General features: G+C 38.9%; 1 protein-coding gene across 4 annotated transcripts in view; it reads left to right on the top strand.

Annotated features, from left to right (window-relative positions):
* The window catches only part of CPED1 (cadherin like and PC-esterase domain containing 1), a 328240-nt gene that overhangs the window by 308889 nt on the left and 2650 nt on the right, over window positions 1–16701 (top strand). For 3 of the 4 annotated variants that reach the window (XM_027539149.1, XM_027539150.1, XM_027539151.1), the window contains one exon: window positions 1801–1947. In XM_027539149.1, the coding sequence (XP_027394950.1) occupies window positions 1801–1947 (147 nt within the window). Of the gene's footprint in view, window positions 1–1800; window positions 1948–16701 lie in introns of those variants that run through there. The other variant, XR_003510710.1, reaches the window with a different exon arrangement.

Here is a 16701-nt window from a genome sequence, read left to right as displayed (position 1 = left end):
ACCTCCTGCTGGCCCCCTGCCTGCCGGTTTCTGGCTCAGAGTCTCTTTCTCAGAGAACTGACCTTTCTCTAGAAACCACTTATTGCAAAGTTTCTTCTTTTTATTACTGGGCACCTTAAAGCTGAGAGGGTACTTGTAACCAGACAAGAAAAAACTTTATAAACATTATTGAGCACCTTGAGCAGTATTTTTCAGGTGACGACACAGACTGTTTCCCATCTGTTCCTTTTCCTCCAGATTTTTCCTTTATGATCCTTCTCTATTCACTACCTTCATTTGGTGAGAAACACTCTTCTTTGTATGTCACCAAAATAGGTGTGCAAGCACAGAAAAGACAGAAAATTAGATACCTTTGTACTGCTTTTTTTATCTTGCAGTTGGATTAACAAATGCAAATAATTATTTGCTTTTTTACCTTGAAAATAAAAAAAAATTTTTTGATCTTTAGAAAAGGGAGAAGGAATACAATTCCCTCCCCGTGGCAGTGTGGGTTCTCAAAGAGACAGACACCAGGACAGGATCAACCAGATAAGAGGATTTATTGGAAAGAATGTCTGAGAAGAATAAAAGGGAGGGGCAGGAGTAGGTGGGAAGAGTTTCAGACCACACCACCCAATGCATATCACTCGGTCTTACACCAAATATATCTTGAGTGTCCACTATGTACTGGGAACCATGTTTGGCTGTAATGTGTCTGATACGAAGGGAGGGGAAGAAGGGTGGATTAGGTATCAAGAGTCTCAGACTACAGGTTGAGAAAGCCTTGGTCAAGCCAATGAGGAATCCTGGAGCCATTATACTTAATGAGTAGTCCCTCTTCTCAACAGTGGACCTAAACTAGAACCTCTGCTGATCTCCATCAATGCCTTGAGCACGGTTGGGGAGGGAGGGAGGAATACGACTTACAGAAGCAACAGATGGAGACACTACTCACTTCTGGGGCTCCCAGAAGCCCACTCCCCCTGTTTCCCTACTCCCACCCAACAGCAAACCTCACTCAGCTCAGGAAGCCCTCTTGAAATCTGCCATGCCCCTGCAGAGCTATTCCCTTTTCTCTCCCAAGCCAGAGTCTGATTTGTGTGCAGGAGCTCAGGTGCTTTGTGACCCTTTGGACTCTAGGCCGCCAGACTCCTTTGTCCATGGGATTCTCTAAGCAAGAATCCTGGAGAGGGTTGCCATGCCCTTCTCTAGGGGATCTTCCTGACACAGGGATTGAACCCACGTCTCTGGCGTCTCCCACATTATAGGCGGATTCTTTACCACTGAGCCATCATGGAAGCCCAGAGTCTGGTATATTTCCCTCCAATAAAGGACTCAGTAAATATTTACAAATTTGTTTCTCCTGTTTGAATGCCCTGTCTTAAGAATACGCACTATGGTTTACTTACCCTTGTATACCTGTCCCTCAGCACAGAGCTGAATGCAAAATAGATACTAATTAATATTCAAGTGAAAAATTCCAATAAATGGAGATAGAATTTGTGATTTTCAAGTCTTGGTTTTTAAATTGAGAATTTTACATACTTCAGTGGATCTCTGTGGACAATAAACCTAACCACTTTTCATAGAAGAAAAAGTTCTGAACTGTGCCACTATAGACATTAATGTATTGCTGTTTTATATATGCACTGATATTTATATTTTGAAAAAATTAGAACACATCTTAAAGAAATTCATTTTTTGTCTTACAATAAGATCAATCTGTAAAAAAGATGACTTTTATGTGATTTTAACTTGAGTTTTTAAATCATAAACCAGTCCTTTTAATCAAAATTCTCACTCTTCTCTTTTCCAATACAGAATGAAGTTCAGAATTTATGGAAAAAAAATTTGATTATCCTGGAAGATGCAAAAAAATATGGCTATGAAGTCGTTGACACATTTGCTATAACCATGGGGCGACACAAAGAGTTTTTGCAGGGGACATGCGGGTGTCATTTCCATGAGGTATTTATGCTGGCTCTATGGTTTTTGTAGCTTTTGATTTTTTAAAATTTCATTGCATCTTTAATTGCATTGTCAATCTTATTTTGCATCAAAGAAGCTATGTCTGGAGGAGATCAAATAATGTATTCATCATCACTCAGCCAAATCAAGTAGTAGTCACAACTCAAGGCTCTGCAAAATGAAGTGTTAAAATAATTAGTGTTCATGTAGACACCTGAAGACTAGAATAGCTGGCCAACATAAGCAGAAGATGGAGAACACTTGCCTTTTCTAGTAGACTCTGAGACTTCCCATCAGAAATTCTGTCCACAGAAGGGGGGAGATATCTTTAATGGAAAAAGATTGAAAACAAGGCAATTTAATTGCTAAATTGATAGATTACCTTCCTCCATTGGTTTATCCAATGCATTAACAGAAGAGTCTGTGTTTTGAAAAGTTTTTTGTTCTTCATGGTAAAATTGATTTTTATTTGTAGTTAGTAATTTTGCCTGGCAAATCCCATGACGGAGGAGCCTGGTGGGCTGCAGTCCATGGGGTTGCTAGGAGTCGGACACGACTGAGTGACTTCACTTTCACTTTTCACTTTCATGCATTGGAGAAGGCAATGGCAACCCATTCCAGCGTTCTTGCCTGGAGAATCCCAGGGACGGGGGAGCCTGGTGGGCTTCTGTCTATGGGGTTGCACAGAGTCGGACACGACTAAAGTTGACTTAGCAGTAGCAGCAAGGGCAACAAAAGTCTTACTTGAGGAGCATAAGCCTAATCCATGAATGTACTTTCTGGGTATAGCATGCTAATTCTTTCTGTCTAGGGTGCTCTTGTGGGCTTCCTTGAAGACGCCCCTACTGGGCCCTCTGATAATAGCTCCTTTGACAGAGGAATACTTCACTTACAGCTGTATTCCTTCCTTAGCCCCTTGGCTTCCAACTGTCTGTCCTCCTGTTTGCAGGTCATTGCTTCACCAGGCATCCTCGTGGAAAATATACAGCATGACACTGGGCTTGCTATACTCAGTTGCCCCCGTGTTGTCCACAAGAAACCCTCATTCATCTTTGCTGTGCTGTTGCCAGACATATCGTGAGCTCCCAGTGCAGCCCTGCCTCTTTTTCTCCTCTCTTTCTCTCTCTACTCTCACTCTCACTCTTGATCTCTCACTCTCTTCCACTTCAAAGCTGATCTATAGCATCATGTCTCATACCAGTTCTCATGCTTCCAGTCCCCAGAGGACACATGTCTACCTCTCAAAGTTGGTGTCTTGAAATCCCGTCTCACTTAGCTTAAAGCAGGAATGAAGCAACCACCTAAGATGGAGCAAGATCACAAAGTTTAAGAACGTCCTTCATAGAAATTCTCTCTCTCTTCCTTATTCTCCTTTGCCCAGCTCTTAATCAGGGTTTGCTAAGCTGAATTTTGTCCACATTTTGGCAAGTTTTGCACATATTACCACTATGTTGCTTTCGACAATGAGGTTACTTGGCTCCTGTTGTTGACTAGATCTCAGGAGCTTCAGCGGAAACTGCAATTAACATTGTCTTGGTTGATCATCCTCTCAGATACTGATTCAATTGTTCTTTCTTGTGTCCCTTTGTAAACCAGAGTACAGTCATGAGTGAGATGACAACTCTAAAGGTTTCTTCTGATCCTGTTTTTCAGCCCTAAGATGACTGTTATAATTCATCTTGATCCTCAGAGTTTTATGAATATCCAAAAGTTATTGACCCTGCATTGGTTCTTCTGTACATTCTGCTAATGGAGTCATGTTACAATTTTGTGTGATATATGGAACTGCATCTCAGAGAGGCGAGAGGCTGCACCAACAGTAGAAAGCATGTCCTTTCGAGTTTAGATTTTAGCAACTTGAAGCTTGACCATGCCATTGCAGAACAGATTTTAAGCTGTAGGATACTGTGTGATTACTTACTTCTTCCATAAGAAAATATCCTTCTGGGGCCTATCCTATTTGTAAGAGGTCAAGACTGAGAAACACAAGAGCAGGCAGCTTGGAAGAGGAAGAAACAGTGAACTTGCAGCTGAGCCAGCCCTGTATCAGAGTTGGCTGCAAAAGCAAGCCAAAGGTTGTCAACCCACAGAAAGTGGGACTTTGAAAGACAACATACAGATTGGGTTTTTCCCCTCATTTAGAAAAGGTTTATTTATTTATTTTTACATAATATGTCTTCAGTTAGCATTTTAGGGGAGGGTATCTGTTTTTCTTTTTTTCAGCTTCAGTGCTCTGGAAGTCTAAAAAGAGAAATCTTCCAGTGATGTCTCACATGGCTCCAATTAAAAACCTGAAGATGCAGGAATTCCCCCACAGTCCAGTGGTTAGGGCTCTACCTTCTCACTGCCGAAGGCCCAGGTTCAATCCCTGGTCAGGAACTAAAATCCCACAAGCCACATGGTGTGGCCAATAAATAAATAATAAAAACAGAAGAAGATGCCTTTCCCACATGATTGCCTTATGTATATCTTCTGCCACAGGATCAACCAGTTGACAGGGAGAGTCATGGAATTTGTCAACTACAGTAAAGCTCTTTGAGTCATCAAAACTAGAATATTGGCTTATAAATATTACTAATAAAAAATCCTTAATTTTCATAATCATGAGTTAAGCATGTCGGGAAATTACTTCATTAATTTGATTTTATAATTTTTGTGTACAATTATTATATACAAATTATGTTTTATTAATCCTTATTTTTGATGTGTGCCATCTTGATGGTAAGGTATATGCATATCACCCAGATTTTCTCTGTTGATTCTGGAGCAGTGTTACCCATTTTAATGTTTTCATGTTGGAGCTGAAATATTTGTGGGAGCATTTGCCTTTCCAGTTACAACATAGAACTGATAAGATCGTCTTTCTCAACTGACTCCCTTCATCACAAAGTCTCTAAAGTCATTCATCACAGAGGCCTAATTGTTGCTTAACTCTTGAACAATTTGTACCACTTGTACCTCAGGAAGTCTCCAGTGCTGACACTGAGTGTTTTATAAGCTTTCTAAACTGTCACCCAACATCTTAAATCACTGTTAGCCTATTATAAACAATCAAGAATATCTAAAGCATTTTGCAAAAAAGGATGGTTTAATGATGAATGTAGCAAGCTGGGAAAACGAAGATTATTGGTCTCATACAAAACATTAAAGGGCAGAAATTCATTAATAACAACCACATTTTCCTCTGTGCTCGACTCAGGAGCTGGCAAAGGAATTTGTTGTACCGTAAAAGCAAGAATTAAGATCTGCTGTATTAAAGCAAAAAGAATTTGAATTTGGGAGCCTTGTATCTTTTGGTATTCAATGGAACCATTCCCGTTATAGATTCACAGATACCTGAGAAAGATTGCTGTAATCATCAGTGTAAGATCTCGGTGTGTTCTCTTTGATTTGTGGTGAGAATTCTATCATAGACATAACAAACCAGCTCCAGTGGGCCCCTGTCGCCATAGGTGAGATTAAAGGTCTCGGGGTGTCTCTTTCATCTGTCAAAGCAGCAAGAGAGGGTGTGTTGCCATCATGAATCTATAAACAATTTTCCAACTGGTATGCATCAATTTTGACTAACTGTTCCTGCTGATTAGAAAAGCAGGTGTTTCTCTTCATGGGTAGAAATGGAATTTTGTTTTCCCAGTGTTTATACAGGACAACAAACAGGATCCAGGTAGCTCTTGCCCAAGAGTGGTTTTGGATGGTGCCTTTAGTTATGCGGCAAACATCAACTGTGAGTGAGCTAAAACCTGGAAAGGATGCAAGTGAATTCTAGCTTTTTCTAGTGGTTGATTAAAGATTGGTACATGGTGACAATGAGCTCATTAGCCATAATGGAGCTCAGCCTTTCCTGAGACAGCTTGGTACAAAATGCTCTTCCATAGGGAGCATCCTATATTGAATGGTGATAACACCAATAACATCAGGGTGTCTCTCTGAAGAAGGATAATTAAATGGAGGATAAATACAGAAAAGTGTCAGTCACTCTATGTTGCACTAGTATGATGGCCCAGGAGGCAGCTATCCAGCCCTGCCTCTGCAGTCTGGAATGTGGAATGTTGGTAGGCCTTAGAAAGAGATGCTGACCCATCACTATTTCATTTCATGTTATATGCAGTGAACTGATTAAGTGCCAAGCTGAGATGGACTTTGGATTGCTTTGATTAGCATTTTTCTTACTTTAGGTCTTAGTGTTCTAGCCTGGTGAAATCAAGATCTGCGGTTTGGGAAATACTACCACTTAAAGGATTCTTAAATAATATTAGTATATTAAATGATCCCAATAGCCCTTACAAGCAAAGAAACGGTTTAGCTTAGTTTGACCCAGTTTTTCCCAAAATGTTGACCACAGACCACTTTTCTTTTTTTAATAATAACTATTAACACCTCAGTAAACACATTTTGGGAAACCTAGCATAGAGAATAAGGTCTAAAATCACTCTTGGAGTACAGATTAAATGTGGCAGATTGACCACAAGCATTTGTCTTCTCTTCCACTTGAAACTCCACAAAAAAAGATTTTAAAGACATAAATCTCCACCACCACCATCACCCCAAAAAAAAAAGACAGAATAAGAAATAATTCATAACAGACAAGAAATCTTAATTCATTTTAAGAAGTTTGACTTAGCCTGCAAGAAAAATTATAGTGTAAAATGCCTAATAAGGACCTACATACAGCACAGGGAACTATACTCAATATCTTGTAACAACTTACAATGGAAAAGAATCTAAAAAACAATATATGTGTGTGTGTCTGTATATGTGTTGCTGCTGCTGCTAAGTTGCCCACCAGGCTCCTCTGTCCCTGGGATTCTCCAGGCAAGAACACTGGAGTGGGTTGCCATTTCCTTCTCTAATGCATGAAAGTGAAAAGTGAAAGTGAAGTCGCTCAGTCGTGCCCGACTCTTCACGATCCCATGGACTGCAGCCCACCAGGCTCCTCCGTCCATGGGATTTTCCAGGCAAGAGTACTGGAGTGGGTTGCCATTGCCTTCTCTGCTGTATATGTGTGTGTATATATATATATATATATATACACACACTGAATCACTTTTCTGTATATCTGAAACTAACACAACATTGTAAATCAACTCTATTTCAATAAAAACTTTAAAATATTAAAAATTTAAAAATTCTTTCATAGTTTAAAAAAGCAAAAGTTTATATTTTCCCTAAAAAACGATAAAGTGCCTACAGAAGAGAAACACCAGTTATAACAAGGGCAGGCTTGACTCACGGATCCTCTGTGTGGTTCAGACCTGAAGGAGCCGGGTGCTGAGGGAGGCAGGGCTGCAGCACGCATCAGAAAACAATTGGCTGACAGTCTGTGTGCAATGGACACTGAGTCCCTCACCCCAATCCATGCAGCCAAGAACCTACACCCATACACATGGGATTTCTTTTAAAATTGAACAGCAGAGAGTCTAGACTCAGAAAGACAGGTATAGCAAAGAGCAAACTAATCTAGAGGCTGAAATTAGAAAGTCAAACATGAGACTGGCTTCTGAAAAGCAGAGTTCTTAAAGTCCTGAAGCCTCCTAAATACCAGCAATCAGTCGCATGTCACCTCAAACAGGAGGCTGGAGATCTCTTCTGATGAGAAATGAAATGGCCTAAAAGAAGATCTCTTTTAAAAACTCCAGAATAGTGCTGGGCAAATCCTTCTAGTGACTCCAATAGTGGAAAATGTTGGTCCACAGTAATTGTTTCTAGATAACGCTTTGTGCGTGAGTGCTCAGTCACTTAGTCATGTCCGACTGTGACCCCATGGATTGTAACCCTCCAGGTTCCTCTGACCATGCAATTTTCCAGGCAGGAATACTGGAGTGGGTTGCCATGCCCTCCAGGGGATCTTTCTGACCCAGTGATCAAAACTATGTCTCTTGCATCTCTTTACCAATGTGCCACCTGGGAAGTCCTGATAACATTTGTATGCCATATGCATATGTAGACTAGGGCTTCCCTGGTGGTTTGGTGATAACCTACCTGCTGATGCAGAAGACTCCAGTTCAATCCCTGGGTTGAGAAAATCCCCTGGAGAAGGAAATGGCAACCCACTCCAGCACTTCTTGCCTGGAAAATCCCATGGACAGAGGGTGTGGCGGGCTACAGTCCCTGGGATCCCAAAAAAGGTTTATAAGACTTAGCAACTAAACAACAATATGTACAGGCTGTGCTGCACCACTGTAAGATCTCAGCTCCCTGACCAGGGATTGAACCCATGGCAGTAAAAGTGCAGAATCCTAACCACTAGGCCACCAGGGAACTCCCAATAGTGCCATATTCTTAAATAAAAATTCTAAGTTCAGGAGAGATGTAGGGAAACAAATACTGGTGAGTTAAGATCAAAATAGATTACAGGACTCAACAAGTCCATCTAAATAGTGTTTGAAATCAATTTGACTAACAAAGGTAATTTCAACAGTATCAAGAATTCAGTGACATGACTATTTAGCCACTTTGGAAACTGAGTTTAAGACAAGGCGTTAGTCTCTGGGGAACTGTGTAGAAGTGCAAGATAGAACCAACAGTTTAACTTGAAATCAGTAAACTACTGTAGGTCTGTAACTCCTTCTAATGAATCTTTCCACATCAGAGGAGAATTTGTTTCCAGAGTCAGGAACTGAGTTCTGACTGGGGGCAGGAAGTAAAGAAGCTCAGTTCTCAGTGCAAGAAGGGTTGATAATTTGGAGGTAGGTTGGAAGACAGAGACACTGAGTATTTAGAAACACCAGAAACAAAAAGAAAAAAAATAAAAACCTCATTCCTAAAGAAAACTTTAGTCTTGCCCTCTAATCCTCAGCATCTTTGACCCATTCAGAAGTTGGACTCCTTTCACTCAAAACATAGCTTATTTCATGTGGCTATAATTAAATATTGGGAGTGGGGGCGGTACGTGAAAGAATTCCTTATTATCTGTAAAAATTGCATGGTTTCCTGAAATGGAATTTTAAGGACTGGCTTCTAGCTATTGTTTGTCACTTTATTTTTATTCTCTTTCTGTGAATTCTTAAGCTATTTTTTTCAGCTGATCATAAATATTGCAACTGGATTGTGAATTGAATGTCCTGTCTTCAGAATGACTATGCCAAATAAAAAGTACCTCAGTAGTATCCATTTATCTTCAAAGACTGTGTTAGCTGGTTTTGCCTGCTCAAGCTCGTGTTTTCCCACCTTAGAAAACCATTACCTTCATTCTTCAGACCTCAGGCATGATTGTGAAACACGTTTGTAATCAGAATATCCTCCCTAATCTGGTCTAGAAATTTTGGAACACTTGCATCACTGAAAATTGTTTTCTATTTTGTTCTGTGGATCTGGAACCACATCAGAAGTTCCTCGGGTATTATTCAAGTCAAGATCAGTTTTAGAAAAGGTATTTACTTGTAATCTGCCTGACACTTTTCCAGTTCACCAAGCTTTCCCTTTGTATATCATTTTTTTTTTAATTCATAGTTATTTTAGATGCAGCAATTAATTGACATGGTAATACATTCATTCTGCTGACTATGCGAAATCAATTTTGAGTGTTGACATTACATGAATTTAATAGTAAAAGTTGCCATGTACTTCTGTTGTGTAATTTATAACAATTTTTCATGTTTGGTAAGTCTTAACAATAGCCATTGACCCAAGCTAATCAAGTAGAATTGTGGCCATTTCTATGTCTTCTAAAATGTCTATGTGCCCAAATCCTTAATTATGGATGGATGTGGAAAGATCTACAATCATAAATTGGGACATCTCTTAACATATAAGAAGCCTAAGAGAAAGTAAAAGTTGCTTTTACACACCAAAGCACAGAATTTTTGTTACACTGAGTCACAAAGAAATGTAATCATCTACATATCCTATATCTTATCATTACAGCCCTTGATTCCAGCTCCAAAATTACCCCTTTCCAAGTTTCCATAGAAACTATATTAAAAATCTATTACAGTTTTGAAACACTATAATCTTTACTTGAAAATCTATTCCTACTTGTAACTTAATCTAAATTTGAATATTGCTGAGACAAAAATAATTTTTATTATTACACTTATACTTGTGATCATGGGACAATGCTGACCTAACACACTTCATGGAAACCAATTGTCCTTCACTTTCTCTGTCTAATTTTAAATATAATTTGATACAGCAAAGTCACAAAAAGAAAATAACAAAAACAAAACTAAAGACAAGGAGCTTCTTTGGATTATATTAAACTGGCCAAAAAGAAAAAAACACACAAAAAGCAAGCAACAAACAAAAAACATCATCTAATGCTCACAGGTAATGTAAACATTTGCCCAGTCACCTGGTTATGTGTTATTAACCATATGTAGTAGTTCATTTTTCTTCTAGGTAGACGTGTCAGTTTCGCAGTTGTCACATCCTATGCACCCAGATTTAGAGAAGCATTTGGAAGCATCAAGCCATTCATGTTTGTCTTTGATTGAGGTGACCATTCTACACAAATATCTAGAATCCTTTGTCTCTGGTTCAAGGCCTAAATTTTTCGCCTTTGTTTTCTAAGAGCTCATTTTGTTGTTTACTATTATTATTCTCCAGAGATAAGCCTAACATTTGTATTGCTGACACCTCTCTTTCAAAGCCACATTCCAGTTACCACTCTGTTTGGAATTTAGTAATCCCAACCGGTCCTCTGATTTTGGAAGGACTCACATGGACATATTTCCACACATGAGATCAAAGGAAAGAAACAATTCACTCTTTACAGGAATCAAACATCGGTCACTTGCATAGCATTTCCAAGACGTAAAAATATAGCTAACTCCTTTTCTTCCACTTTAGAGTCCATAAGAGTAGGTAAAATACAGTAATATTTTGAAACTCAAGAGATAGCAGTTTGATGGCAATGCCAGACACCAAATTTTACAAAGAAATAATAGCTGTGTGGACAGGTATCATGGCCATCATGAATTAGCACTGTCTCCTTAATGTATTAATATTTACTAAGGAACAATAGAGTATCTGAGCTTGGGGATCTAGTCTCAGACAATGTCTCTGAAGTCATTTCATTCTTGTTCTTACTTCAAGTATCTAAGACATGTGTCTTTATAAGGTGCCCTTGAGGGTAGGGACCATATCTGAGTTACTCCGTGTGTTTGTTTCTTAAGTGAGAGAACTCCGAAGTTTGAAAGATGGATATTATATGGCAAAAATAAATCATATTTTGATTTTATAATATACAGCATCATCTTCTACTGCTTTTCTCTTTTAAAATGATTACATGAATTCTTGCTAATTCTAAAAATTTTTGAAGTATATATAATAAAAACAAAAATTCTTTCGTTTTTGTACTACACACACCCCCTGAATTTTCACTCCCTTCTCCACTGGAGATCCTATTTGCAATTTGGTACATGAAGTGAAGTGAAAGTAGCTCAGTCGTGTTCAGCTCTTTGCGACTCCATGGACTATAACGTCCATGGAATTCTCCAGGCCAGAATACTGGAGTGGGTAGCCTTTCTATTCTCCAGGGGATCTTCCCAACCCAGGGATCGAACCCAAGCCTCCCGCATAGCAGGCAGATTCTTTACCAGCTGAACCACCAGGGAAATTTGGTACATAGCTCCATTTTAAACACACACGCTTGATTTTAATCCCATGTAATTAAAAATACTTGGCTGTCAACATTTATGGTCATTAGATTTATATGACATTGGTTCCTATTTAGAATTGCCTTATTTTTCCATGAAAATTTTTAGGGAACAGGCAGTTTATAAAGTACATTTTAATTTGCAGTGTGAAAATTCCTATTTTTTCTCCGTGTTGAATTTTACTTCTACTTGGCTTATGCTTGCTCAGTCGCTCAGTCATGTCTGACTTATTTGCAATCCTGTGGACTGTACCCCTCCAGTCCGTGGGGTTTCCCAGGCAAGAATACTGGTGGAGTGGATTGCCAGTTCCTGCTCTGGGGATCTTCCTGACCCAGGGATCGAACCACATCTCCTGCATTGGCAGGCAGATTCTTTACCACTGAGCCACCTGGGAAGCCCATACTTGGCTTACACAGCCAGCAAATTGCGTCTGTGGTAGATTGAAGCTAAATTCAAGTCCCTTTGATGAATGAATATCTGGTATTGAAATCTCCTCTTATCACTGCTTCTTTTTTCTTTCCCAAATGGTCTTGGCCATTTTCCTACATTTATTTTCTGAGATCTGTTTTAGAATTCCTTTGTCATGTATCCCCCCCCAATCCTGCTGTGATTAAAATTGGAATAGCACTTTAATTAACTTGGAAAGATTTGACATCTTATGTCTTTATATTTATTCGTGTTTTCTTTTATGTTTCATTAAATTTTTGACTCATTCTTCACCTATGCTCTATAGATCATCATCAAATTTGATGAAGTTGTTTTAGTATTGTAATGAAATCTTTTCTCTGTTTCTTATTAGTTGTTGATAGATTATAGAAGAGCTATTTAATTTTTAAATATCAACTTTAAAATATTTCATTATTTTACAGTAGGTTCCTTTGAGTTTTCAGGCAAACATCATATAGCTACAAATAATTCTTCAGTAACCTTCTATGACAAAATATTTCATAATATTGAAGCTTAACATACCTGAAGTAAATTGTATATGCTAGTAAATCCCAAGGACAGAGGAGCCTGGCAGGCTACAGTCCATGGGGTTACAGGAGTTGAACATGACTTAGCAACTAAAGAGAGAGACAGAGTGATACAGCACGCAGTACTGATACATTTTTTAAATGATATGAGATTAAATTTAGAGTAGCATTTTGGGAGGATTTTTTCTGTCTGTGTTTTGACCAATCAAAGTTGAAATTCTTTCTCTGTAGGTTTGTCTGTTTTAGGATTCAGCAGAGTAATACTGGCTTAATAAAAGAAACTGAGAAATTTATTATCTTTGATTATTTCTTGAAAAATAGTATTCAAAGGAAACCAACTGAATTAAGTATTGGGTCAATCCCTGGCATCATGGGTAGGAATCAGTCTTATATACCATAAAGAAGCGTTGGCACTGTAGGAGACATTAGAATGGCCCTCAGAAGGTGCAGGGTTGGGGGGGATCCCCATCATTCAATCTTCAATTCTCAGAGATCAGCATAGTGATTTAAAAATAGAACTATTTTATCAAAAATAAAACTATGTATGTTATCTGGCAAAAGACTGACACTACTCCCACGTGTATACAAATACACTGGAAATAGATATTTTTGTATATCCCTTTTATGATCGTGTTCAAAATTGCTGTAAACATCTAAACTAGTATTATCCAATATTTGTAATGCAACATCAAATGCAACCCTGAAATCACAGAAAACATTAAAATAATTTTTAAGGAATAGAATCTTTTTGCATTGGGATGAATCTCCTTTTATTTTTCATTGTAATTAGTATGCAGATCATCAGGCAGTTGCAAAAGCCAGAACTTAAGGTAACATTATATAAACAAAATTAACCTTATTTTGGCTTCAGAACACTGGAATAATATTTTTTCAGGGTTGACTACATTATTTATGCTTAAGTGTTTGCTTAAATCAACTTCCTTAAGAATGTTCACTAATCTTGCTATAGAGGAATACAAACCGCCTCCAAAATGGACAAAACCTTCTGGAAAACATTGGTGCACGTCCCCAGCCTGTATTTAACATTATCATATAACCAGAGGTGGAAGGTGACCCATAATAGAAACATACAACTTTGGGACCTGGAATACTAATCAGTGGTTAACTGCAGATCGAGCTGTAAATTATGATCCAGAAGGATTCCTCACCACAACCTACTGACTTCACTGAACTTCTTAAGCGTCACTTCATCTGAGGGGCCTGATCACGAAAAGCCAAACCTCCCATAGTTACAGAAAAACAATTCATTTCTTTGGGTTTAGCAGGGTATAATTGGCTTTAAAACATATTGCTGTTATATTTTTCTTCAAAATGGGTATAGCTTAGTGTTTGTATGATTATAAAGTAATGCACATTTATTGTAGTAAAATTAAAAAGTAAGAACCAAAAAGTTACAAATAATACATTTTAAACTGCCTGTCATTCCTCCACCCAAAAATGACTGCCCTTAACCTTTTTGTATAGATTGTTACAGACTTTGTATTCACACAACTCTTCTGAAATGGTTTCTGCTCACCCACAACTTAACTACAAAGACTTACCTTCCAAATAAAATGCTACTTTTTTTCACATATTCTATATTGTTGGAACTGTGTTCACTGCATTCTTTTATCAGAAAATATGTACCTAAACCATTACATAGCCTTCAAAAGAATTTTTAAAAACCATATGAGCTAGTGTTCTTTTTTTTTTTTTTTTTTTGAGCTTGTGTTGCTTTCATTAATCATTCAGTTCAGTTCAGTTGTTCAGTCATGTTCAACTCTTTGTGACCCCATGAATCGCAGCACACCAGGCCTCCCTGCCCATCACCAACTCCCAGAGTTCACCCAAACTCATGTGCATGGAGTTGGTGATGCCATCCAGCCATCTCATCCTCTGTTGTCCCCTTCTCCTCCTGCCCCCAATCCCTCCCAGCATCAGAGTCTTTTCCAATGAGTCAACTCTTCACATGAGGTGGCCAAAGTATTGGAGTTTCAGCCTCAGCATCAGTCCTTCCAATGAACACCCAGGACTGGTCTCCTTTAGGATGGACTGGTTAGATCTCCTTGCAGTCCAGGGGACTCACAAGAGTCTTCTCCAGCACCACAGTTCAAAAGCATCAATTCTTCGGTGCTCAGGTTTCTTCACAGTCCAACTCTCACATCCATACATGACCCCTGGAAAAACCATAGCCTTGACTAGACGGACCTTTGTTGGCATTGCTGCCGCTAAGTCGCTTCAGTCGTGTCCAACTCTGTGCGACCCCATAGACGGTAGCCCACCAGGCTCCCCCATCCCTGGGGTTCTCCAGGCAAGAGTACTGGAGTGGGTTGCCATTGCCTTCTCCTTGTTGGCGTTAGTAATAAATAAATAATGTGTCCATATTGACTGAAAGTAATGTCTTACAATTGTATTAGTATGATGAAATTAAAAGATTTGCTGTTCATCTGCAAACACATTCAAAACATTTTTGCCAGTATTTTCTCTTTTCCCTACTTCTCAACCCTCCCCCCACCCCAGTCTCTCTTGGTCCCCACCTCATTTTCTCTGACTTTTGTTGCTAACAACCTGTGGTACATTAACCCAGTGATTAAAGCTGACAATGATAAGATTTCACCAAGCTGTGTTTTATATATTGTACAAATAGACAATATATGTGGCCTTTTTGTTTGTATGTGTGCATGTTAATATTCCTAAAATATCTGTGAAGAGAATGGGAAAAAAACTAAAATATACATTGCCTCTGGGGAGGGAATTGAGTGACTGGAGATAAAGAGTGGTGATGGGAAGGAAACTTTTTTTATCAGATACTCTTTTATGCTTTATAAATGTTTATACTGCCTAATGAAAACAATTTCAAGGTAAAAATATATCTACATACGTACAAACATTTATAAAGCTATTAGCGTAATGGAACTTAGGCGGCTCCTTCAGGTTCTTAACTTAACCTCTTTCTCAGAGAAGTGAAACCACTGGCTGTAACAGTGTCAGCTTGTGGGTATGAGGTGCAAAAACATTTTCTCTTTCCTTTGAAAGTCATTTTAGTTATCATTTAGTTATCATTCTCTAAAAGGATGCCATGATAGGTTTAGAGTACCACATTTGAATCAGTGACTCAGCAAGATGTCAGTGTCTTCTATTTATTAACATCTAACCTAAATACACTCACATATGCGCACACACGCACTCACAGCAGTGTGGTAAAGATATCATCTGAGACTCCTTGCTTGCCTTAGAGACAGCTGCCCTGAAGTAAGAAAAGCAGCATACTTTTTCATTTCAACCTTTTTCCTTTTGAAAGATAATTTACACTGATTCTTGATCGTGTCAGTCATACTCATGCCATTTGGGCAACATCTGTGTATAGAGATGCTGTTCAACTTTGTGAGTTAGTTATCCTGCTCTTCAGTTCAGTTCAGTTCAGTTACTCAGTCGTGTCCAGTTCTTTGCGACCCCATGGACTGCAGCACGCCAGGCCTCCCTGTCCATCACCAACTCTTGGAGTTTACCCAAACTCATCTCCATTGAGTCAGTGATGCCATCCAACCATCTCATCCTCTGTTGTCCCCTTCTCCTCCTGCCCTCAATCTTTCCCAGCATTAGGGTCTTTTCAATTGAGTCAGGTCTTCGTATCAGCTGGCCAAAATATTGGAGTTTCAGCTTCAACATCAGTCCTTCCAATGAACACCCGGGACTGATCTCCTTTAGGATGGACTGGTTGGATCACCTTGCAGTCCAGGGGACTCTCAAGAGTCTTCTCCAACACCACAGTTCAAAAGTATCAATTCTTTGGCACTCAGCTTTCTTCATAGTCCAACTCTTACATCTATACATGACTACTGGAAAAACCATAGCCTTAACTAGACAGATGTTTGTGGGCAAAGTAATGTCTCTGCTTTTTAATATGCTATCTATGTTGGTCATAACTTTTGTTCCAAGGAGTAAGCATCTTTTAATTTCATGTCTACAGTCACCATCTGCAGTGATTTTTGAGCCCAGAAAAATAAAGGCAGCCAGTATTTCCCCATCTATTTGCCATGAAGTGATGGGACCGGATGCCATGATTTTAGTTTTCTGAATGTTGAGCTTTAAACCAACTTTTTCACTCTGCTCTTTCACTTTCATCAAGAGGCTTTTTAGTTCTTCTTCACTTTCTGCCATAAGGGTGGTGCTATCTGCATATC

The sequence above is a fragment of the Bos indicus x Bos taurus genome, chromosome 4 (assembly GCF_003369695.1).
Source record: "Bos indicus x Bos taurus breed Angus x Brahman F1 hybrid chromosome 4, Bos_hybrid_MaternalHap_v2.0, whole genome shotgun sequence".
NCBI lineage: Eukaryota > Metazoa > Chordata > Mammalia > Artiodactyla > Bovidae > Bos > Bos indicus x Bos taurus.
Note: the sequence above shows the minus strand (reverse complement) of the source record. Positions and strands in the feature narration are given on the sequence as shown.